Raw genomic sequence first — 25,755 nt, forward strand, 5'->3', positions numbered from 1 at the left:
GGCTGCCCTCCCGGCCCGTGCGGGGATGCACCTCTCCTTTCCCAGCTGTGCGGGAAGGGGCTCTGGAGGGCTGGCGAGGCACTCACACCTCGCCCCGGGCACTGTGTAGATGAGCTCCTGAATCCTCCCAGCAAGGCAGGTGCTCTTCCCACCCCGACCCCCGGCTCAGACCGCTCATATCACACAAGGCCCGAGATCTCACAGCAAGTCCATGGCAGAGCCAGAATTTGAACCCAGGCTGTCACCCTTGGCCACCCCACACAAGCAGCACTCGTGGTTTTGGTCCTTCATTCTGTCTCTCCAGCCTGTAGTGACCCCTGGGAAAGCCTTTCTTCAGTCCCCTTTAATGCAGTCACCCCAAAATACAAGCATTTAAAATGAAAAATAGTGGGGAATTCCCTGGCGGTCCAGAGGTCAGGACTCCCAGCTTTCACTGCCGAGGGCCTGGGTTTAATCCCTGGTCTGGGAACTAAGATCCTGCAAACTGCGCAGCGTGGCCGGAGAAAGCAAAGAAAAAAAGAAAAAGGAAAACAGTGCAGTGCCTTCTCTCTCAGCATTAATCAAAGATCTTTCCAGACCCTAACTGGGTGAGGAAATGAAGCCCTTGGCTTTTCATAATGATCAATTCTACTCGCCCCAGCTCGCATCTCACCTAGTCAGCTGTTAAATAGCCAAATTGCTCCAAAGGGCCCAGAGTGAGAATCAAAATGTAATTTTTTAAAAAACCAGCATTCAGAATGGTGGGGGCAAGTGCACACGCTGCTGGACTAACCTTGTTAATTTCATTGCTGTAATGGTTCACTTCCTCCTTGAACTTCAGATCAATCACATTAAAATCCCTCTGGTCTTTGCCCAGATGGGCATCCTGCCACTTCCCTCGGACCTCATCACATGATGCCACTTCTGGCAGGTTTAATGCAGCCCTGACAGCCTAGAATGAGAAAAGGAAAATGTCGGAGGCTGTAGCCAAGTGCGGAGGGTGTGGGCTCCATCCCGTTGGAGCCCAGCCGACCCCCTGCAGCAGGCAGTAGCCCCCCAGGCCCTCCTCACCCGGGGCCCACAGTCAGTGGACTCTTCAATGATCCTGTGTCTCTTGACATCTGCCTTCGGCTTGACCAAAATGTCTTCCACGCCTGTGAAGTGAAATGGACAAGCTTGGCTGCAACCAGGCCCGACTTCTCACCAGGCCACGAACTTGGTGAGGTCAGGACATGGAGCACGGCGCCACGCATGCAGGGAGCACCAGGATAAAGATGGTGACATTCACATCACGTTAAGAAACTACTAGCATCTCTTCAGTGCTGACCGTGTTACAAATGACAAAACTAAGGCTCAAGCTTGAGCCCAAGGTGACAGAGGTGAAGAGGAAACCCAGGCCCAAGTCCCAAACGTGGGCTCTTTGCCACCAGCTACACTCCCTGCATTCAATAAAAACATGCTGGATGAATGGCTGGAAGTGGAGATGATGTTTTGGGTGAAAAACTGAGTTTGAGGAAAAAAAAGAGGGAGGGAGAGTACATCCCAGTTTTGACTCCCAGAAGCACACGTCGCAGGGACCACCCTACGCAGCTGTGAGGATGTAGGTGCAGGTGCACAGACACCCAAGCCTGGGTGCCAGGGGCCACCACCGCTGCTCTGCAAGGAGCAAAGTCTGGTCACTTCAGATAAGCCTGTCCTGCTGGCTTCACTGCACTGAGGAATTCCTCACCTTGGGCAAGAAATCTTTCCACTTCCTCTTTCAGTGACCTATTTTCTGTCTCCATCTGAGAGCTCCTGGGCTCAAAAGTCCCTCAGCCAAGGTCTGAGTAGGAAGGGAAACAAAGCCCGCTTTGTTCCAAAGCTGGGCTACGATGGCTGGCCTCCCACATGCAATGTCCTGGAAGCCTGGGAGCCTCTAACAAACTCGTGTGAGCGGGAGGGGAAAGAAAACTGTCCCTCTGTGAAGAAGCCACAACCATGAACATGGGCCCTTCCACAGGGTCAGCTCCAGGGTGCCCGCTGTCCCTCCAGTGACCTCCAGCTGCGAGGGCTGGAAGGCACCATGGTAGCCCATCCCGCCCTCCAAGCTTGATGCCCAGCTTGGCCCTGCTTCCTCTCAGTCTCTCCGCACCAGATGGTCTTTGCGCTTTGGCCAATTTCCCCCCGTAACATGCGCTAAGCAGAGCTGCTTGTTAGGTTTGGTCCTCATCACTGTCTGGGTGTGGGAGCCTCCTCTACGTTCCGCTTTTAAAAATACTTGTTAAAGAGTGCTCATCCCAGCAATATCATGAAAATCAGGAAAGAGCTTAAACGTCTAATAACAGGAACTGGTTAAGTGAGCTACGTACACCTGCACAAGTAGAACAGTCTGCCGCCACCAACCTGAGGATGTCGGTTTATATTTGCTCACCCAAAAGGATGTTTATAAAACACATCTGCAAATGGGGGGAGGGGAGCAGATTACAAAACACTAGATAGTGTAGGGTGCCCTTTTTTCTGAATGTGTCTGCACTCGGAAAGTCTAGAAAGACACACATCCAATCAATAGGGTGGTGGTTATCTCTGGCAGCTGAATGCTGGGTGATTTTAAATTATTTTCACGTCTGTATTTATTTTGACTTTTCCACAATTAATACAAATTATATAATTATGCAGGCCTCGCTGCCAGCCAACGAGCAAACGCCAGCTGTGGTAGGCCCGCCGGCCCCATGTCTGCATGCGAGCCCGTCGATGACCACAGAGTCTCAGTCCCACCGCTGGGACTCGTCGGCTGGACGATTCCCACGCTCACGGGGGCGCGTGCTCAGTCCGTCACCCATGCCTCACGGGAAACTGCAGAAGGGCTCGGACTCTGCTCCGCGCACCTGGAGACGCACTGCCCTGAATGAGCTCAGGGCACAGGAGGTAAGGGCACACGTGTTCTGTTCACCAAAGCCAACTTCCTGAAACCCTGGGCTCTCATTTCCAGGGAGGAAACCAGAGTTCCTCTCCTCTTTCTATCTTAGGATCACCCGACAGGCCTGCCCTGACACAGTGTTTCCAACAGCACCCACTGCCTCGGGCAGCTCTGGCAACCGGGAAGACCGTAGGTGGGGCGTGGAGTGCCTGAAGGACTCTGGAAGGGCACTTGCAGGAGAGAATGGAGGTGAGTGTGAGTGTGAAAAGTCAGCCTCAGGGACTGAAAACCAGAAAGAGTGGGGCTGCAAAAGGAACAGAAAGGAAGTGGAGATGGGCTGCAGGGGGGTCACTCTGTGCTGTGTGAAGGAACACAGCGGGGTGGGGGAGTGGAAGCTCTGAGATGGAGCAAGGCTATGAAATGCTGCTGGTGGCCGAGTGAGGATGCCTGCGTAGAAGAAGCCTGGCTGTTCCCTTGGAGGCTGCGAGGAGAGCCGGGGAGACATCCTGGCCGGCATGCTGGCCAGGGGAGGGGCCCAGGGCCACCTGCCCGCACTCACCCAAGGTGAAGCCTCTGTAGAGCTGCAGGTAGGCGGTGAAGAGGCGGGCCAGGCAGGTGAGAACCTTGCCGCTGGTTTCCCCACCATAGATCTCGTAGCAGCAGTGCACCAGGCCGTAGGCGGAGCTCCCGTAGTGCGCCTTGTCCAGCACCCCGCACAGCAGCTCCCCTCCCCTGAGGATCACCTGCGGAGCGACGGCCATCAGCGCGGGGCTGGAGGCCACGCCTCCGGTGCGAGCCCCCAGCCCCACCCCATCTCACGTCTTGTTAACCTTATTGTAACCTGCCTCAAGTCCTCGATGCAAAGAAGACTACACACACACACACACACACACACACACACACACACACACACATTTCAGTGTGTTCTTATGTCCCCCTGCTCCCTCCACCCATATGTGCTGCCTGAGGTCAAGGATCCTTGACAAAGACCTTCTGACTGGAAATGAGAACATCTGGACTCTAAACTTCATACCCATGACCTTGGCCTAGGTACTCCCTCCCTTACACCCTGAGAGTAAGAAAAACATAACCTTTTCACGAGGGTGAGTCAAAAATGATATGCACTCCGGTTATATTAAAACTTCTATAAATTCTACAGCCAGAGTGTGGATAATTTTTGACTCACCCTCGTAATATTATTTCAGGCCTGAACTTGTACTTCCCCAAAGTTGGCTTCAACATTAGAAGCTAATTCAAAGAAGGATTTCCAGGTGCACAGCACTGCACACGTTAAGCATATGATCTAGGAAGGGAAAGAAAAGGGGCAGCTTGGGTTCTAAACCGGATGCGTGTCAGACCCTGTGACTTGTGAGCTGGGGCCTTGGGGATACTCCCCCAAGAGCACACTGAGGCCTTGGCAATCTCTAGTGTGGGGCCACAGTCAAGCTCTCCTGCAGCAGCTGTGTCCCCGGGTTTGGCTGCTCTGGGGTGGCCCCCGAGGCCTGGCTCCTGGGCGTGGTGCTGGGAGGTGTGAAACCTCCCAACAGCCTCATAACCTCCTGCCTCTCAGAGGTCTCAGGGGAAAACACAGGGTCTGCACTGCCAAGCTCTGCAGAGTCAAGTTCAGAGGCCTTCTGTTGGAGACGCCTTCCCAACCTGATTGTTTATGAGTTGTATACCGAGAGTCAAACGCTAGTAGTCAACTCTTACTCTTTCCAAAACCAAAGTCAACACAGTTTGGGTACAACTCCTTCCCTTCAGGCACGACTCCTCTTTCCGTGCATGTACCTCCATTTCTCTGTCTTGGTTTTAAATCAAGCTGCCTAAACCCGGAACTAGAAGCCTCCAACCCATACAGCTGGGCAGCCACACCTGGGACTCGCACATCGACTCGGGGTTAAAGCCAGGAACCGGCCGAGGAGGCTCCTTCACCCAGGCCTTCCCACCGATCTTCGCCTTTCCCGACAAGTTCAGTGGGACGTAGTCCTCTGGGATTATGTTGATGAGCAGCGTAGACACGACCTTGGAAGCAAAAGAAGACAAAGCTGATGGCAGGAAGAAAAGCTGAGAAGTTCCCTTTTGGGACCTCCTGTCGCTCTTCACCCTGAAAGGCAGACAACTCCATTCTGATGAGCTTGTAGGTGAAGCAGAAACAAACAAACGAATGAAAACCCAACAACAATAAAAAAGGGAGAGTTTCTTGTCTGTGGGACAAGTTGATCTCGGTTTTTACTTTTCTGCTTACGTGACTTAGGAGGGAGCTTAGGATTGGAAACATACCACTAAGAACTGCACCTCTCAGAGTGAACAATCCCCTAGACCCAAAAATTAAGTTCCTGAATAGACCAAAGGAAGGAAAGGAAAATAAACTGCTGTGGGGTCACAGTAGAGAAAGAGTTAAATTTGTATGTGGTAAAAAAAAAAAAGGAAAACAAAGACAGCAAGGTGGGGAGAGACAGCAGGGCTGGTACCACTGCCCTCTGCCAGGGAAAGGCAGCCCTGACACGTGAGCCCCGGGACGGAGGCCAAGGTCCGAAGACGCTCGTCAGAGGCATCCTTCTCTCACTTTCAGGCCACATCAAAACATGACAGGACTTCCCTGGTGGTGCAGTGGTTAAGAATCCACCTGCCGATGCAGGGGACACAGGTTCGAGTCTTGGTCCGGGAAGATCCCACATGCCGTGGAGCAACAAAGTCCACGAGCCGCAACTACTGAGCCCATGTGTCACAACTACTGAAGCCCATGCACCTAGAGCCCATGCTTTGCAACAAGAGAAGCCACCGAAACGAGAAGCCAACGTACCACAATGAAGAGTAGCCCCCACTCTCCATAACTAAAGAAAGCCTGTGCACAGCAACGAAGACAAAACACAGCCAAAACTAACATAAACAAATAAGAAAAAAATAAATCTTTACAAAAAAAGAAAAAGAAGAAGTCGTCTTGGCACTTCAGGAGCAGTTATTAAGGGGACCCGAGTGGGAGCACGTGGGACGGGGTCTCTGTGTGAGGCCCGTCACAGGGCACGCTGCTGATGTGACTGCTTGGCCACCCGATGGCTCCTACAATTCACTTTTACAGAGCCAATACCAGAAATAAATTTGTTTGACTGGGATTAATTATGGCTACTGAAAGGCTGGGGAGTTCTTCCCCCGCCCAGCTGGGCCCATCAGTATGGCCATCCATTCAACACGTGGCTGCTGACAGGAGGCCAAGAGAGGCAATTTCACGAATAGCTGCTCCACAGAGAACCCACGTGGGGGCAGCCGTAACTGGGGAGGACCATGGGTCAGCTCCAGAGAGGCCCAGAGCACGCATGCCCAAAGGCACAGCAGGCTGGGGGCAGGGAGACCGGTCTGACAGGCCCCGGGGCTGGGAGCCATCTGCTGGCCTCAGCAGCTCTTTGTGTGCCTGCACCAGACTCCACAAAGAAGCATTTATGTGTGCACAAGGGGGTCAGGGCAGCTATGAGAGCAACTGTCTTTCCACGCATGTGCGTCGGGAGCTGGGGAACAACTGGAAACAGCATCGTTAAAGAAAGCAGACAATATTTCTTGTTATCTCAGTAGAAAATGACCAAGAAGGTCCTGGCCCTCGTTCTTCACAAGGCCGGCACCGCCAGGAGAAGGGGTGAGGAGTGAAGGCAGGAGGGTGACTTCCTTGGGATGCTGACCACAAGCTGCACTTCATCCACAGTGCCTCATGCACAGTGGGGAGAGCCAGCTGGGCACAGTCAGGATGGGAAGTCTGAGAGAAAGGTAACATATGTACCCAACCATCTAAGGACAGGGAGATGTGACCTGCCACTGCAACTGTAACACCAAGGGGGCAGGAAAAGCATCTGACAATCTCAATACCCTTTCATGATAGAAACATTCAACAGACTAGGAACAGGAGGGAACACCATCAACCTCGTAACAGGGAGGCATCGATGAGAAACCGACACCCACCATTCTTAGTGAGCAAAGACGATGCTTTCTGCCTAAGATCAGAAACGAGGAAAGAATGTGTGCTCTTGCCATCTCTGCTCAACGATGTTCTAGAGGTTCTAGCCAGGGCAATCAGGCATGGAAAGAATAAAGCTGCTTTCAGATTGGAGAGTAAGAACGAAAAGTACCTCTAACTGCAGATGACATAACCTTATGTAGAGAGAACCCAAAGGAATCCACAAAAAATTATTAGAGCTACGAAATGACTTCAGCAGAGCTGAAGGATATAAGATCAACATTCGAAAATCAACCGTATTTCTATACATTAACAATGATGCAAATGAAACTAGGAAAACAATTCTATGCACAATAGCGTCACAAAGAATAAAATACTTGGAATAAATTGAACCAAACAAGTCCAAAACTTGTAAGTTGAAAACAATAACATACTACTGAAAGCAATTAAAGAAAATCTAAGTAAATGGAAAGACATCATGGATTGAAAAACTTTTTTTTTTTTAACTTGACACTTTATTTTTTTTGGCTGTGCTGCGTGGCTTGTGGGATCTTACTTTCCCGACAGGAATTAAACCCAGGCCCCTGGCAGTGGAAGTGCAGAATCTTAACCACTGGACCACCAGGGAATTCCTGGAAGACTTAATATTGTTAAGATGGCAACACTCCCTGAATCGATCTACAGACTCAATGCAACCCCTATTAAAATTCCAACTGCCAGTTTAGCATAAATGACAAAGCTAACCCTACAATTCATATGGAAATTCAAGGAACCCCAAATAGACAAAACAATCTTGAAAAAGAAGAACAAAGCTGGAGGACTCCGATTTCCAGATTTTAAAACTTACTACAAAGTTACAATAATCAGGACATGATATTGGCATAAAAATAGACATATTGATCAATGGAATAGAAATGAGAGTCTGAAAATAAACCCCTACATCTGTAGTTAGTTGATTTTTAACAAGGGTGCTAAGAACATTCAATGGGGAAAGAACAGTCTTGTCAACAAATGGTGCTGAGACAACCGTATATCTACCAGCAAAAGAATGAAGCTGGACCCTTACCTCACACCACACAGAAAAATTAACTCAAAATGAATTAAAGACCTAAATGTAAGGGCTAGAACCATAAAACTCTTAGATGGAAACACAGTTGTAAATCTGTGTAAATCTGGATTAGGTGACAGCTTCTCAGATGTGACACAAAAAGCACAAGTGATGAAAGAAAAAGGCAGTACACAGGACTTCATCAAAGTTAATAATATTTGTGTGTCAAGGGCACTATCAAGAAAGCAAAAAAATAATGGGATAAAATACTTGTGTATCATACGTGTGATATGGATCTAATAACCAGAATACATAAAGAACTGTTAGAACTCAACAATAAAAAGACAAACAACCCAATTAATAAATGGGCAGAGGGCTTGAATAGAAAGAAGATATTATAAATGGCCAGTAAGCACATGAAAAGATGCTCAGTATCACTAATTATTAGGGAAAGACAAATGAAAACCACAATGAAACACCATTTCACACCCACTAAGATGGTTATTTAAAAAAACAAAAGAAAAATAAGTGTTAGTATGGATGTGGAGAAACTGGAACCCTCACACATCACTGGTGGAAATGTAAAATTGTACAGCTGTTTGGAAAACAGTTTGGTAGTCCCTCAAAAAAGTTAAACATAGAATTACCATATGACCCAGCAATTTCACTCTTAGCTATACATTCAAGAGACTTGAAAGTACACATTCATATAAAACCTGGTGCACAAATACTCACTGCAGCCTTATTTATAATGGCCAAAAAGTGGAAATGAGCCAACTTATCCATTTAACAACTGACAAATGAATAAGCAAAATGTGGTTTAACCATACAGTGGAATATTATTCAGCCATGAAAGGGAATGGAGTATTGTTCATGTTATGACAATGGATGAATCTTGAAGACACTACATTAAGTAAAAGAAACAAGCCACAAAAGGGTACCTACTTGTATGATACCAGGTATATGAAATGTCCAAAACAGGTAAATCAATAGAGACAGAGGTGATTGCCAGGGGATGGGGGAGGGAGGAATTAGGGTTGACTGCTAATGCGTTTCTTTTTGGGGTTATGAAAATGTTCTGGAACTAGTGGTGATGCTTGGACAACATAAAGAATACACTAAAAAAAAAATCACTGAATGTAATTCATTGTACTTATTAAAAATGGTAACTTTTATGGTAAATATGAATTATATTTCAATTTAAAAAAACACCCCAGTGTTCACTGCAGCACTATTTACAAGTCAGGACAGGGAAGCAACCTAAGTGTCCACTGACAGATGAATGGATAAAGAAGATGTGGTACATATATACAATGGAATATTACTCAGCCATAAAAAGGAACGAGATTGGGTCACTTGTAGTGAGGTAGGACCTAGAGACTGTCATACAGAGTGAACTAAGTCAGAAACTGAAAAACAAATATCGTACATTAACGCATATATGTGGAATCTAGAAAAATGGTACATATGAACTGGTTTGCAAAGCCGAAATACAGACACAGATGTAGAGATGCGGAGAACAAATGTATGGACACCACGGGGGAAAGGGGGGAGTGGGATGAATTGGGAGATTGGGATTGACATATATACACTAATATATATGAAATAACTAACGAGTACCTGCCGTATAGCACAGGGAACTCCACTTTGCTGTACAGTAGAAACTGACACAACATTGTAAAATAACTATACACCAATAAAAAAAAATTAAAATTAAAAAATAAATAAAAAGGACTACCTAGGTGGCGCAGTGGGTAAGAATCCGCCTGCCAATTCAGGGGACACAGGTTCGATCCCTGCCCCAGGAAGATACCACATACCGTGGAGCAACCAAGCCCATGCACCACAACTACTGAGCCTGCGCTCTAGAGCCCATGAGCCACAACTATTGAGCCCATGTGCCACAACTACTGAAGCCCACGTGCCTAGAGCCCGTACTCCACAAGAAGAGAGGCCACCACAATGAGGAGCCTGTGCATCACAACGAAGAATAGCCCCCACTCACCGCAACAAGAGAAAACCCGTGTACAGCAATGAAGACCCAACACAGCCAATTAAATAAATAAATAAATACATAAAAATAAAAGAAATACATAAAAATAAAAGAAATAAATAAAAAAAGACGAGGATGCCAGACAAGACGATTAGAGGTCCTTTCCTGCACTTATATTCTAGAAGTGTATAATTAACTTTTTGGTCATAAACTCTTGAGAGGAAGGAAAGATCACATCTGCAACATTAATGCGGTGGATAGACCTAGAGTCTGTCATACAGAGTGAAGTAAGTCAGAAAGAGAAAGACAAATATTGTATGCTAACTCACATATATGGAATCTAAAAATGGTACTGATGAACTCAGTGACAAGAACAAGATAACATCTGCAACATTCTTGTCAACTGTGAAAGGTAGCAAAATCTACAAGAATTATAATTATTTATTATTTAAATGATTTATATGAAGCCTGTACTGAACTTTAAAAAATGTCCTAAAAGTTAAATGGACTTCTTTTCAAAAAATGTTTTGAAATGTGTATACCCTTTAACTCAGCAATCACAATTCTAGGAATTCATTTAAAATATATACCAATGAAAGCACACTGTTTATGGCATAAAGTTTAACTGTTTTCATATGTTAGGATGTCTACCATAGCACTACTCAGAATAGTAAAACCCAGGTAATTTATATGTCTGCCAGTAGGGAATTCCCTGGTGGTCCAGTGGTTGGGACTCAGCACTCTCACTGCCGGGGCCCTGGATTCGATCCCTGGTTGGAGAAGTAAGATCCTGCAAGCCATGCGGTATGGCCAGAAAAAAAAACAAAAAACAAAAACCAAAAAAACTGGACACTCAGTAAATGTCTGGCAATAGAGAGACAGTTAAATCAACTAACATATATCCGTATTATTGGGTACAACACAGAATGGGTTAAGAAGAATGAAGTCAATCTACACATCAGACACAGAATGAGCCCACAATACATCATTAAGTGAACTAAATACGTCACAAAGCAATTACAAGAAAGGTTCTGTCAACCTAGCACATGAAAACAGTTAAAAAAAACTTCATGCTGTATTTGGAGTGTGTTAGGGTGGTTCAAATGAAAAATACAGACTACCTGAAATAACGGGATTCCCTATGGAGGGCCTGGTGGCTCATTTAAAGTAAGCCATCTCATTGACCAGTTAAAACTGAGATCCACATGCCTGAGGAGGAGTAAAATGCATGCCTCAGGCACCAGAATGTCATGGATAAAGAAATGGTCTTAGGACCTCCCTGGTGGCACAGCGGTTAAGAATCCACCTGCCAATGCAGGGAACATGGGTTCGATCCCTGGTCCAGGAAGATCCCACATGCCACAGAGCAACTAAGCCTGTGCACCATAACTACTGAGCCTGCACTCTAGAGCCTATGTACCACAACTACTGAGCCCACGAGCCACAACTACGGAAGCCCATGTGCCTAGAGCCCATGCTCTGCAACAAGAGAAGCCACTGCACCACAAGAAAGAGTAGCCCCCACTCACAAGTAGAGAAAGCCTGCAAGCAGCAATGAAGACCCAACATAGCCAATAAATAAATAAACTTTTTAAAGGAGTAGTCTTAAATATAAGCTCAAAATTGAATGTCAAATTTAATCATGGTTCATGGTTCTCCTGAGTAGGTATAATATGATTCCAATTTTATTTCTTTTCTATGAGAGTACACACGTACATGATGAATGGGATTGGAGAGAGGAAATTTTTCCTTTTTCCTTTCATGTTACTGTCTCTTTATTTAATGGAAAATTTATGTTACTTCTATAGTTAAAAAGAACTTAAAGAGCAGAGCTCTAATAAATGAAATCAGCAAGGTTGCTAATCAAGGACAATATACAAAAAATCAATTGTATTTCTATACACCAAAAAATAATTAGGAAATCTGATAAATAATATCTATAATCACCATACCTAGGAATGAATCTAATGAAAGATGAACAAGACTTTTATGTCATTGAAAGACATGCTGTGTTCATAACTAGGAAGATTCAATACTGCAATGTAATCCCAATGAAACTCCTCACAGGTATTTTTTTGCAGACATGTACAAGATGACTTTGAAATTTATATGGAAATTCACAGGGCCAAGAATATTCAAGACAGTCTCAAAGGACAAAGCTGGAGACTTACTATCGAAACTCAAAACTTATTATAAAGCTACAATAATTAAGACAGTGTGGTATTGGTGCAATGGAATCAAACAAATTAATGGAACAGAAATGAGTCCAGGAGTAGACCTCCACATATACAATTATTTGATTTATGACACAGGAGATACTAAAGAGCAGAGGAAAAACAATGGTCTTCTCATCAATGATGTTTATCAACTCAATAGTCCTATGAGGGAAAAAAAAATGAATCCTGATCCCTACCTCTCACCCATGACACCCAGAAAAATCAATTCCCGGCAGACAGCAGACCTAAACAGGCATGGTGAAACAATAAAATTGCTTCACAATTATACAGACCTTGATGACCTTGGAGCAGGCAAATAATTTTTACATAGAACCAGCCATAAAAGGCAAAACCTGGTGAACTATATTACATAAAATAAAGAACTGGGGACTCCCCCGGTGGTTCAGTGGTTAAGACGCTGTGCTCCCAACTCAGGAGGCCTGAGTTTGATCACTGGTTGGGGAACTAAGATCCCACATACTGCAACTAAACCTGTGAACCGCAACTACTGGGCCCACGTGCTGCAATGAAGAGCCCTCGCAGTCAAAATAAACAAACAAATAAGTAAATAAATGAATAAATAGAGTTTATTTAAAAAAATAAAGAAATAACTTCTGATCATCACAAAACAGCATTAAGTGAAAGGGCAAATAGGCTAGCTATCAAGAAGGAGGTATCTGTAATACATATATCTGGCAATAGATGTACTAGAATACATTTCTAGAACTCTTACCTATTAATAAGAGAATGGCATAGAATAGAAACAAGGCAAAAGACTTGAACAGAACCTTAACAAAAGATGAGATCCCAGTGACCATAAGCATATGAAGAGGTGCTCAACCTCACTTATCATTAAGGAAATGGAAATTAAAACCACAAAAAGATGCCACTATACACCCATTTCAATGGCTTAATTTACACAGATGGGGAAAAAAACAAAAAATAAACACCCAAACAATATGGGACAATAATATGAAATTCTGCCGAGAGCAAGGAGTATCCGGAATTCTCACGCTCTGCTAGTGGAGGTGTAAACTGCTGCAAGCACTTTGGAAAACTGTTTATTAAACTATTTATTACACTTGAAGGTAGATCTTATGACACAGCAATTTGATTCCTTGGCATTTACCCATCAAAATGCATATATTTGTTCAACAAAAGACATATACAATAATGTTCAGGGACTTCCCTAGTGGCACAGTGGTTAAGACTCTGTGCTCCCAATGCAGGGAGCCTGGGTTCAATCCCTGGTCAGGAAACTATATCACACATGCATGCCACAACTAAGAGTTCACATACCACAACTAATGAGCCAGTGAGCCACAACTAAGACCCGGCACAAATTAATTGATTAAATATTTTTAAAAAAAAGAATGTTCATAGTAGCCCTATGTAATAGCCAAATGAAGACAAAGACAACCCAAATGTCCATCAATGGTAAATAGACAAATATATATTCGTATATTCATATAATACTATACACACCAACGAAAGTGAATAAACTACCACCATATGTGACGACATGAGTGATTCACACAAAGATATGATTTACTCTATGATTCCATTTATGTAAAGTTCAAGAAAAGACAAAACTTACCTATAGTGTTAGAAGACAGGTTAGTGGCTACCTTTGGGGAGGGGTAGAAATTGAGAGGGGCCTGGAGGGGTCTTCTGGGGGTGGTGGTGATAGTCTACTTTCTGATCTAGGTGACAGTTTATAAAGGCGTACTCACTTTGTGGACACTCATTGAGATATATGCTCAAGATGTGCAATGACAGGCAAATCTTCCTTCACATGCTCTTTCATTTTCAACAAATGGTGAGAGAACTCTGATTCTTAGAAAGAAAGAAAACCATTCAAGAGGCTGTATGAAATGCCCTGGAGAAGCCTAAGACAATTTTCTAGGGCAGTACAAATAAATTTCCCAAGCTAAGTTCCTTATTTCCTAATTCTAAACGTGGTTTTTTTGACCCACCTCCTAGAATGATGGAAACAAAATCAAGAAAAAACAAATGGGACCTAATGAAACTTAAAAGCTTTTGCACAGCAAAAGAAACCATAAACAAGACAAGAAGGCAACCCTCAGAGTGGGAGAAAATACTTGCCAACGAAGCAACGGACAAAGGATTAATCTCCAAAATATACAAGCAGCTCATGCAGCTTAATACCAAAAAAGCAAATAACCCAATCCACAAATGGCCAGAAGACCTAAGTAGACATTTCTCCAAAGAACACATACAGATGGCCAACAAACACAGGAAAAGATGCTCAACATCACTAATCATTAGAGAAATGCAAGTCAAAGCCACAATGAGGTATCACCTCACACCAGTCAGAATGGCCATCACCAAAAAATCTAGAAACAACAAATGTTGGAGAGGGTGTGGAGAAAAGGGAACTCTTCTGCACTGTTGGTGGGAATGTAAGTTGGTACAGCCACTATGGAAAACAGTTTGGAGGTTTCTTAAAAAACTAAAAATAGAACTACCACATGATCCAGTAATCCCACTACTGGGCATATACCCAGAGAAAACCATAATCCAAAAAGAAACATGTACCATAATGTTCACTGCAGCACTATTTACAATAGCCAGGACATGGAAGCAACCTAAATGTCCATCAACAAATGAATGGATAAAGAAGATGTGGCATATATATGCAATGGAATATTACGCAGCTATAAAAAGGGATGAGATGGAGCTATATGTAATGAGGTGGATAGACCTACAGTCTGTCACATAGAGTGAAGTAAGCCAGAAAGAGAAAATCAAATATTGTATGCTAACTCATATATATGGAATCTAAAAAAAAAAAAAATGGTACTGATGAACCCAGTGACAGGACAAGAATAAGGAGGCAGATGCAGAGAATGGACTGGAGGACACAGGGTTGGGGGGGGTGGGGGGCAAAGGGGAAGCTGGGACGAAGTGAGAGAGTAGCACAAACATATATATACTACCAACTGTGAAATAGAGAGCTAGTGGGAAGTTGCTCTATAACAAAGGGAGATCAACTCGATGATGGGTGATGCCTTAGAGATCTGGGACGGGGAGGGTTGGGGGGAGTCGTGGGAGGGAGGGAATATGGGGATATGTGTATAAATACAGCTGATTCACTTTGGTGTTCCTCATAAGCTGGTACAAGAGTGTAAAGCAATTATGTGCCAATAAAGAGTTTAAAAAAAAAAAAAAAAATAAACGTGGTTTTTCTCTGTAGAATCAGACTGAGTCACTTACATATTCTTGTGCGGTGCAGTCACTCTTCCCCTTTTCACCTGCTTGCAGAGAAATAACAGCCTGTACCAACCTCTCAAAAAACAATGAAAAATATCAACTGCGACAGAAATAAAACCTGGGCCCATTTTCTAATTTTATTTGGTTATAAAGTAAGCATAGCCCAGAAATGTTAAACAGTGAAAAATTATTCCTAACACAAACCAAATTATTCTATCATTTTGGGTTTTTTTTAATGCCAAACTTTTGTTCACATACATTTTTAACATGTTCCAACTGTGATTACACAAAGAATTGTGTAGTCTATTTCTTCTTTCAACATTATATCAGAGAATTTTCCAGATTGTTACATAACCTTTTAAAACCACTATTTTAAACAACTACACAATACTTAACAGATGGATGTCCCACAATTTAGTCCCAGTGCTGAGTATCTAGGTTTTTCTAATTTTCCGCCACTATAAATGGTGGAAATGATGTCATGGACTGCTTTTTTCAAGTAGCTTTTACTACATTTCAGATGATTTCCTTAGGCTGGATTCTCAGATTGAAGGGAATGAACATATTTGTAGTCTAGATATATAGTCTTTGTTCACTATTTGGTTCTACTTTGAACTCACTGCTTATGTTTATAATCTTTTTTTTAAATTAATTAATTAATTTATTTCTTTATTGGCTGCGTTGGGTCTTCGCTGCTACACACTGGCTTTCTCTAATTGAGGTGAGCAGGGGCTACTCTTCATTGTGGTGCCCGGGCTCCTCATTGCGGTGGCTTCTCTTGTTGCGGAGCATGGGCTCTAGGCATGTGGACTTCAGTAGTTGTGGCTCATGGGCTTAGTTGCTCCTCGGCATATGGTATCTTCCTGGGGCAGGAATCAAACCCATGTCCCCTGCATTGGTAGTCGGATTCTTAATCACTGTGCCACCTAGGAAGTCCTACTGCTTATGTTTAAACAAAATTCTAATAAGTTCTGGACATTTACTTAAGACTTAAAATCCCTTTATTTCCAAGATAACTTGAGATGGCTTACAAAATAAAGACACATAAAAAAGAAGTAATAGGGACTTCCCTGATGGCACAGTGGTTAAGAATCCGCCTGCCAGTGCAGGGGACACAGGTTCAAGCCCTGGTCTGGGAAGATCCCACATGCTGCAGAGCAACTAAGTCTGTGCACCACAACTACTGAGCCTGCGCTCTAGAGCCCGCAAGCCACAACTACTAAGCCTGTGTACCACAACTACTGAAGCCCACAAGCCTAGAGCCTGTGCTCCACAACAAGAAAAGCTACCACAATAAGAAGCCCACGCACCTCAACGAAGAGTCCCCGCTCGCCACAACTAGAGAAAGCCCGTGCACAGCAACGAAGACCCAATGCAGCCATAAATAAATAAATAAATAAATAAATAAATAAATAAACTTATTAAAAAAAAGAAAGAAAGAATTTTAAAAAATAGGAATGATAAGTGGACAAATACATATAACCAACTAATCTGGGGGCTAGCAAACTACGGCCTATAGGCCAAATCTGGCCCACAATCTGTTTTTGTAAATAAAGTTACACTGAACCACGCTCATGCTCATTCATTTAAGCCTTGTCTGTGTCTGCTTTCACGTTACAATGGCAGAGTTGAGTAGTTGTAACTCAGAGACTGTATGACCAGCAAAGCCTAAAATATTTTCTATCTGGCTTTTACAAAAAAGGCTTACCAATCCCTGAACTAAACTATCCATAATTATAGCTTTTAATCTCAAACTGCAAAATTTCCCATCTATTCTGTTAAATCAACTTGTGTTTCTGGCCAGGATAAAGCAATAGTGACCGGATTTCACATCCACCAGAAACAAAAACAGTAACAACAAAAGCTGACGTGAACATGAAACATGATATGAGACAGCGGTTTTCAACAAGATGGACCTTAGGAAATGAAGGACAGGGATCAGCAAGGATACAGTAGACCTGAACCTAACCGACATTTACAGAGCACTCTATCCAACAGCAGCAGAACACACATTATTTTCAGGGACACACAGATCATTTACCAAGACAGACTATATTCGAAGTCACAAAACAAATCTCAATAAACTGAAAAGCATTCAAGTTATCCAAGGTATGTTTTCTGCCCACAGTGGAATTAAATTTGCAATCCGTAAATACAGATATCTGGAAAACCCCCAAATATTTGGAAACTAAATCATATACTTCTAAATAACTCAGGGGTCAAAAAAATAAAGAGAAAATAGCAAGTATTCATAAGTGTGAATGTAAATGAAAATACAACATGCTTATGGGAATTTTTATATATAAAATGCCAATAATAAAAAAGGAAAAAAGTCTCAAATCAGTGACTTCAGTTTCAACCTTAAATAACTAGAAAAAGAAGAGCAAATCAAACCCGCAGTAAAAAGAAGAAAGGAAATAAAAAAGATCTGAAATCAGTGAAACAGAAAACAGAAAAATAGAGAAAGTCAATAAAAGCTGGTTCTTTGAGAACAATAAAACTGACAGACCTCTAAGCAGAATGATCAAGAAAAAAAGAGAAGACACAAGTTACTACTATCAGAAACGAGAGGGGGGACCCACCTTCAGATTCTACAGATAGAAAAGGAAAGGAATATGATGAGTAACTTTATGCCTATAAATTCAATAACTTAGATGAAATTACTTGAAAAAACAAAGTAGTAAAGCTCATCCAAGAAAAAAGAGATAACCTAATTAGCCCTACATGTGTTAGAGAAATAGAAATTTTAATTTAAAAAAAAACCTTCCTAAAAAGAAAACTCCAGGTCCAGATGGCTTCACTGGTGAAATCCACCAAACATTTAAGGAAAAAACAATATCAATGCTACACAAACTCTTACAGAAAGTTGAAGAAGAGTAAATACTTCCCAACTCATTCTATAAAGCCAACGTTACCGTGATACTAAAACCAGGCAAACATATTATAAGAAAAGAAAACCACAGATCAAAATCCCTCATGTACACTGATGAAAAAAAAATCTAAACCAAAGGTTTGCAAATACCATCTCATAACCAAGTAAGGTTTATCCCCAGAATACGAATTAGTTTAATAACTAAAAACCAGTCGAGTCCCAGGTCCACAGATTTAAAGAACTGCAGAGCTGGGAGAAACCTTAGAGCTCATGAACCTGAACCCCTTTGTTTTATAAATGAGGAACTGAGGCCCACAGAGCCAAGATCACATAACTGAGTAAGTATTAGTATGACGCTCTGGGTGTGAGAAAGTCCTGAGTTTGAATCCCAACTCTGTTTCCTATGGACTTGGGCATGTAACAACGTCCCCACACCTCATTACCCTCACCTGCTAAATGGTGATAATGGTGGTCTCTGTGTTGCAGGCTGGTTGTGAGGGTTAGGTAAGATAACATATCTGAAGCACTCCCCACAAACATAACCACTGCTACCATCAGCACCACTGCCTATTGCCACATCTGGAATATGAGGACACCCAGTTTAAGTTAGAAGTGAAGGACAGAAACTATGCAGTCTATGCTTGGTAGACACTCCCTTAGAACCTTCCCCACACAAAAACCACACCAAAGAGAAAGTCACACTATTGTCTGCTTTGCCCTTTGTTTCTGGCCTGGGCTTTCTAGGGAACAAAACCTTTTTACTGAGTGGCCTGTTTCCTTTCTTTGTATCCACCATTTGTTTTCTCCTAATTACCTGCTTTCCTGTCCACAGCGGAAAGGGCTTCAGGATGGCAGGAGGCAAGAGCTTCACACGTCCCACTTTGTCTGTGAGTCCCCGGTACACCAGCTCCATATACTGCTCCCGGGTGAAAAAGCAGCCTCGAATGGTCATGTTTGCACCCGAAACCATGTGATCTTGGATCAGCCCTGCCAACGGCTGGCCATCCTACAAACCAAAACAGATACGAGAAGAACAAAGAAAAAAAATGAAGTCACATTCTAATTCCTAATCCTGTGCTTCGGAACCACCCACTAGCAACAGCCCTCCCTAACACCCCCGTACTGTCCTGTCCAGCAGCCGCATCAGCCAGTGCTTGGGCCTCCCAGAGCATAGGACCAGGGCTTCCTGACTGGCTCCCACATTTGCCTTTTGCTCACTGCTCTGTATCAAAACTGCTTCAAACTCATCCAGGCCCCCTAGCCTTCCCTCCATAATCCCATCTGCTTCTAGTTACTCTGGCATATTTCTGGCATTTATGCATAAATATGGTCTGGCTGCTGTTAGCTGTGTTCCTGTTTTTATATTCTGGTTTTATGCTTTGGTATTTTTCACACATTTCTGGCCTGGTTCTCCTCTAAATCACTCATCCATTCAACAAATATTTATTGAGAGCCTACTGTATACCTAAGGCACTGGGTTAGACCTTCGATCTACTCCAATGGCCCAAACAGAGACGATCCTTCGTGATGAGAAAGAGCTAGACATTAAACAAATGATTGGATAGATAACACTATCACAAAGAGTTTTATTTTTTTAAATTTAATTTAGTTTTTTTGTGGGATAAGGTTTCCTGACCAGGGATCAAACCTCTGCGGTGGAAGCGCAGAGTCTTAAACACTGGGCTGCCAGGGAAGTCCCTCACAAAGAGTTTTAAATGCCATGATGGAAAATAACAGGATGGGTCATTGCACAGATTTGCAGGGGTGGGGCGGGGGAGGGGAGAGGATGGTCAGGAATGGTCTCTTTGCGAGGTTGTGGGGCGCTGGGGGGGGATGCAGCTTGGCCTGAGGAGTGACTTGGAGTCAGCCAGTGGAGGAAGGGAGGGGTTTGGGCAGAGGTTCCTCAAGAGGATTGTGGGGAGGCTTTGACGTGCGTGACTGCAGAAAGAAAGAATGCCTGTTGTCAGTGTCTCTTCACAATGGAGCACGTATTCTCAGTAGGCTGTTATTTACCAAATGCCAAAACGAGGGCTTTTATAAAAGCCCCAGTTTGGGTGGGTACATTCATCTTTTCACAGGCATTCTGATCCCTGGTCTCCTGAACCCTACCTGCAGGTCTGCATTCATGGTAACGTAAGGCACACTAAGGTAAAAAGAGCTGCTCCCACCAACATTCTTTAAGAAGTAGTTTTTGCAAACTTTTCAATGTTTATGGGAACTCGAGAAAAATCTGTGCCTTGGATCTAAAGATTGTTATCATTTGCTTATTTGTTAAATACTGTCCAATGTTATGGCCATGTCTCATTACTAAGGAACTCACGAATGTAGCCAAGGAGAAGCGCCAGGAATTTAACCGCACACACTAATTCAAGGCTAAAAAGGATGTGTGTCAAACAGTCTCAATGCTGTGTCAATGGGCTTTACATAAACTCAAGGATAATTATTACAGATGAGCTGAATAGGTGCTGCAGATGGAAGGCAGAATCAGATGCAGCCCTTCTCATGAAGGCTTTGAGTTATACATGCGAATAAAAAATTATACCCTGCGACTTATTCCAAAGACAAGGTCTTATTTCACTTAAGGGAAAAACCCAGAACAGTATTAGGCATTTGACTCATACCACAGTCTTTAGGGGCAGATATAGATTTTCCCTTTTGTTTTTTTCCTTTAAAGAGCACAATTACAAGTTACGGGATCTAGTCAATGCCTTTTCTCTCCACCCAGATTTTTCCATGATTAGAAAATTACCTTAATGGTTAAATTGCTTTCAATGCAATAATCATGAATTCTAGGGAGGAATCCTTGATTAAAGCAATTTACTAAGGGTCTACTTATAATTCTGAATTACCTAAATCTGCTTAGGATCAGAAAGACCATCTCTGAATCAAAAACCCAGATAACTGTCAGCTATCCTATTCCACTTAATATCACAGCAAAATGACATTACAATTGATGCTTCGGTCAGCATGTTTAGAGAATTAGGATATTCTGTGACTTGAATTTTGTAGCTGACTATGCCAAAGTCAGGAAATTGTGTCTAAAGCCTTGTTAAAAAAACTTTCCACAAAGCACTGGCCCTCAATAGATACAGCAAACAGAAGAGAACTTGGAAACAGAGAAGAAATGGAATTACAAACAAAGAGAACTGAAAGCAAAGGGTGATAAAGACACACCAAGAAAAATTACCCAAAAATGGCTTAAGAAAACCAGCTCTTGTCCTCTTAGGACTTTGCCACCAAAGTACATGTTTCATTTTTAAAACTGTTAGCAAAAAAGGATTCTACCCCTTGGCATTTACACTGAGGACTAAACAAAATCTATCAAGAATCAAAAGCTCTTTACTTCTGACAAAAGAAATTCTCTGAGGGAATTCCCTGGCGGTCCAGTGGTTAGGACCCTGCATTTTCAGTGCTGAGGACGTGGGTTCAATCCCTGGTCAGGAAACTAAGATCCCACAAGCAGCACAGGGTGCCCAAAAAAAAGTCTGAAAGTAAAATGAACCCTCAGGTCATCCCCTAGAAGTGGTTTTTTTATGTGTTTTTTTTTGTTTTTACTTTTTAAGAAATTAGTTTATTGATGTAAGCTTATTTACCTGTGTTCTGCCTATCTTCTGACCTAAAACTCACAGGCAGGTGAGCACGTGATGAGGGACACCTAGATTTAAATAGTCCAGCCCTTTGCAGGACATGCTGTAAGCAATGAAGTCCCCTGTTTTACCTTATTCAATCAAAATCAAGTATAGAACCTTCAAGTTCATTGGCCTGAGAACTTCGGAGCACCCCAGCTCCCCATGAGGCTAACGTCCAGAGGTCACTCTGCTGGCAAAAAAATCTGCTGCCCGCTGGTAGTGTTCCCCGTGGTGAAATGTGACATTCCCTTTAGAGAGCCAGAGAGCCGGTGCAGTCCTGGGAGCCACTTACTGCCACATGCCCTCACCAGGCCCAGCCTTGCCTGGCAAGATGGCTAATAACACACGAGGCTGACCGCACGGGCTTGCGGGTCAACAGTGCTGGGTTCAAGTCCCAGCTTCGTCACTGGCTGGCAAGTCACTCACCGGTGTTTCCTCGCCTGAAAATCGCACCTGTGTCTAAGGCTGTTGTGGGAACAAGTGAGAGGATGTTTGCAAACTGCTCACAGCAGTGCCTGAGGCACAGGGAGAGTGGCTTTTGCTGCCACCACCATCACAGCTACGACTGGTATTATTTACGTAAAAAGACAAAAAGCCAATTCGCAAATTAGTCCACTATTTCCTTCTAATTATTAGTAAAATTGTTAGTAAAAATTAATCAAATTATTTCTTCTAATTTCTGGGGGACCTGAGCGGGCCCTCTTGCTTGTCAGCCCCTTCGCTAATCAACAGCCAGCTACGGTGAGTGGAGAAGGGAAAGAAAGTTATATTCAAGTAACTGGGTCCAGTTCGAAGCCACAGTGGTGCGTCTGGTAGGAAAAGAGGCTGGGATGCTAGGGCCCTGGCCACCAGCCCGATTCCGCAGGTGGGACTGACCAGGGGAGAGAAGTTCCCAGGAGGAGAGGTTACTAATCGATGGGGGACATCTTCGGGCAGCCTCTGGTGCTTCCTGGGTGCAGAGGTCTCCCTCTCTTCTGTGCAAGGGTGGCAGGGCTGTAGCATCACAGGGAAAAAAACAAAAGCCACCAGGATCTGGGAGCTCCTGGCCCGTCCTCCTCTTCCTCCTCAGCACTGTGTCCTCGGGCAAGTTACACCATTTCTTCATGTGTAAATGTGGACATTAGCAGCGCCTACTCTGAGGACTGTGGGGAGGATGAGAGGCTTCCAAGGTGCTTTGTACAGTGTCTGGCACTGAAAAAGTGCTTGGCAAACGGCAGTTCTTTATATTATTACTAGTTCTTCATTATTACTATAGTTCTTTATTATTATTACTACTCCACACTGCAACCCAAATGAATGACATGTAACTGTGAATCACTGTGACACAAACGGTTTATAAAGGAAGGGATTCACAGAGGAGACTCCTCAAGGGCTGGAGGGGAATTTCATCTGGACCCCTGGGGTTAAGATGTCTCTTAAAACTCCTGCTCGTCCAGACTCAAAGGATCAGATCATCTGTGGACTTTGGGGACCCTCATAGTTGGGATGCAACGCCTGCCAGAGGCTAATATGTTGTAGAATCCAAACAGTCTGGAAGACGAGACCTGTTACGCAGCTACTAAACCTGGCTTTCTGGGAGGACTGTTACGTCTCTCCTGACACCTTACAAGGCAGCAAGAGAGAAACCTTTCCCTGTCTAAACAGCTAGAGGGCTGAAGACCCCATGCAGAAGAAGCCAAGACCCTCTGTGCCACGTGCCCCTGCCCTGAAGCCACCCACTGACTCCAGGAGCTGGCGAGGGCCCGGACCTGAACTGCCAAGTTGCGCTGGTGACAACCACAGAGCGGCCTCAAGGTCAGACCTACCTTGGGAACAAGGTACTGCTGATCTGTGCAGGCCAGGACGTAGGCCTCGGCCCGGCCCAGCTCGCTCTGGGGGAAGTGGGCGTTCATCTCGTCTCCATCAAAGTCGGCGTTGTAGGCCTTGCAGTTGGCGTAGTGAAGCCGCAGGACTTTCTCCTCGGGCAGGATGCGGGCGCGATGCGCCTGGATGGAGGGCCTGTGCAGGGTGGGCTGTCGGTTCAGGAGGAGAACATCCCCGTTCTTCACGTGCCGGCACACCTGGGGGCGGGGCGGAGAACAGGGTGAGCAGCGGCAGCTTCAGCATGGTGGCTGCTCTTCCAAGGGCTCACCATGGCCCAGGCTGAGTGTGGCTTCTGTGCGTCTCAGGTTTTAGGCAACTAAATAAAGGGAGAACTTTTAGTCCAGAGTGAAACCCTAGAAATCTTTGAGAAATAGCTACTAGGCCCCTCTGGTGCTCTGAGAACCAGCTGCTGGCCCTGCACGGTCCTGCCCTGGCTCTGGGCTCAGGGGTATAAGCCAACGAGGCTACAGGCCCCTAAGCAGTCATCTCTGTCTTCTTCAGAGATGCGTGACCTTTCCGGAGTTTGAACTCCTCTGATAATTAATCTGAAGAAAGAAACGGACACGTGTGAAAACAGCATATCCACACATAACTGTGAAATTCCTGGGCTCGGAAGGACTTGGTGCACCTCCAGAAGCCCCGCCAAGGCCATATCTGAGTACGTTATTTGAAATGTGAATTCCACGTTTCAGAAATCCTTGCCCAACCTCATCCAGCAGAGCCAGGACTGAAACACAGGGTTCTTGATTCTCAGTTCTATGCTCTATGAAAGTGTTTTATTGCACTTAAAAATTAATAAGTTTAAATTGCCATGGTCCTTCGGGAAAGCAATTTCACAATAGATTTTAGAACATTTAAAACTCATTTCCTTTTGGCCTCTCAGAACAAAAAAGGTGCCAACAACACAAGGTTCTATGAATGTGTATGTTTATACAGCACTGTTAACAGTGGCAAAAACTGGGAAACACCCGGGTGCCCCGCAGAAGGGGCATCAGTGGCTACGTCGTGGTATGTACGATGGAATACTATGTCATGATGAAAAAGGATGATTTAAACCTACACCAGTCCTGAAGTGATGGCAATAATGCATTCCAGTAAAAGAAAAACAATCCAGGTGCCACCTAAGGTGACAGGATGAGGCAATTTAAAACCCAACCCAACTCTACGTATTTATACACATGAGGGAAAAGGGTACTTAGATCCTCACCAATTTGATCCTATGCTCTCCTGGGGCAGGGGCAGGGGCAGGGGCACACGGGAAGAAGAGTAAGGCACAGATCAGCATCTTTACCTTTATACGTCTTAGTGATGCTCGTGTTACAATCAGCGTGTACTACTTCTATCAAATTTCTTTAAAACATCTTCAACTATTTCTAAAGAAAGCATGAAAAGCTGCCCAAGTGATATGCTTATTGTGGGGAAAAATATAGAAAATACAAACAAAGTTAAGAGAATGAAAACCACAAGTAATTTTACTCCTGAAGGACGACCACTGTTCACACTTTTTTGTTCCTTACCCATAACAGGCATGCCATCGGTCATGGTCGCCTGACAGAACACCTCCTCCAACAAAGCTGACTTTGGTATAAGGCCCTTAAGCTTACCTTATATTACTTATTGGGCTTCCTAATGATGGACAGAGATGCTATTTTATTTATTTACTTATTTATTTACCATAAACTGCATATGTTTAAAGTGTACAATTTGATACTTTTTTTCTTATTAGTAATGTATATATGGCAATCCAATGCAAAAAAAATAATAAAATAAATAAAAAACAAATGCATGGGCATATACACACTACTACATATGAAATAAACAACTAATAAGGACCTACTGTATAACACCGGGAACTCTACTGTAATGGTTTATATGGGAAAAGACTCTTAAAAGAGAGTGGATATATGTATACGTACACCTGATTCACTTTGCTGTACACCTGAAACTAACACAACATTGTAAATCAACTATACTCCAAAAAAAATTAAAAAAACAAAACCAAAAACAACCAAATGCATGGGAATTCCCTGGCGGTCCAGTGATTAGGACTCTGCACACTCACTGCCCAGGGCCCCGGTTCAA

The 25,755-nt window shown here is 43.8% G+C and overlaps 1 protein-coding gene across 3 annotated transcripts in view; it reads right to left on the reverse strand.

The window, feature by feature from the left end:
- POLR1A (RNA polymerase I subunit A) overlaps window positions 1-25,755 on the reverse strand; it is an 85,027-nt gene that overhangs the window by 28,458 nt on the left and 30,814 nt on the right. For all 3 annotated transcript variants that reach the window (XM_057742059.1, XM_057742058.1, XM_057742057.1), the window contains exons 13-18: window positions 23,616-23,870; window positions 18,996-19,187; window positions 4,748-4,897; window positions 3,435-3,618; window positions 1,051-1,133; window positions 773-931 (exon numbers count right to left, since the gene is read on the reverse strand). In XM_057742059.1, coding sequence (XP_057598042.1) covers window positions 773-931; window positions 1,051-1,133; window positions 3,435-3,618; window positions 4,748-4,897; window positions 18,996-19,187; window positions 23,616-23,870 — 1,023 coding nt within the window. The remainder of the gene's footprint in view (window positions 1-772; window positions 932-1,050; window positions 1,134-3,434; window positions 3,619-4,747; window positions 4,898-18,995; window positions 19,188-23,615; window positions 23,871-25,755) is intronic.

The sequence above is a fragment of the Hippopotamus amphibius genome, chromosome 7, assembly GCF_030028045.1.
Source record: "Hippopotamus amphibius kiboko isolate mHipAmp2 chromosome 7, mHipAmp2.hap2, whole genome shotgun sequence".
NCBI lineage: Eukaryota > Metazoa > Chordata > Mammalia > Artiodactyla > Hippopotamidae > Hippopotamus > Hippopotamus amphibius.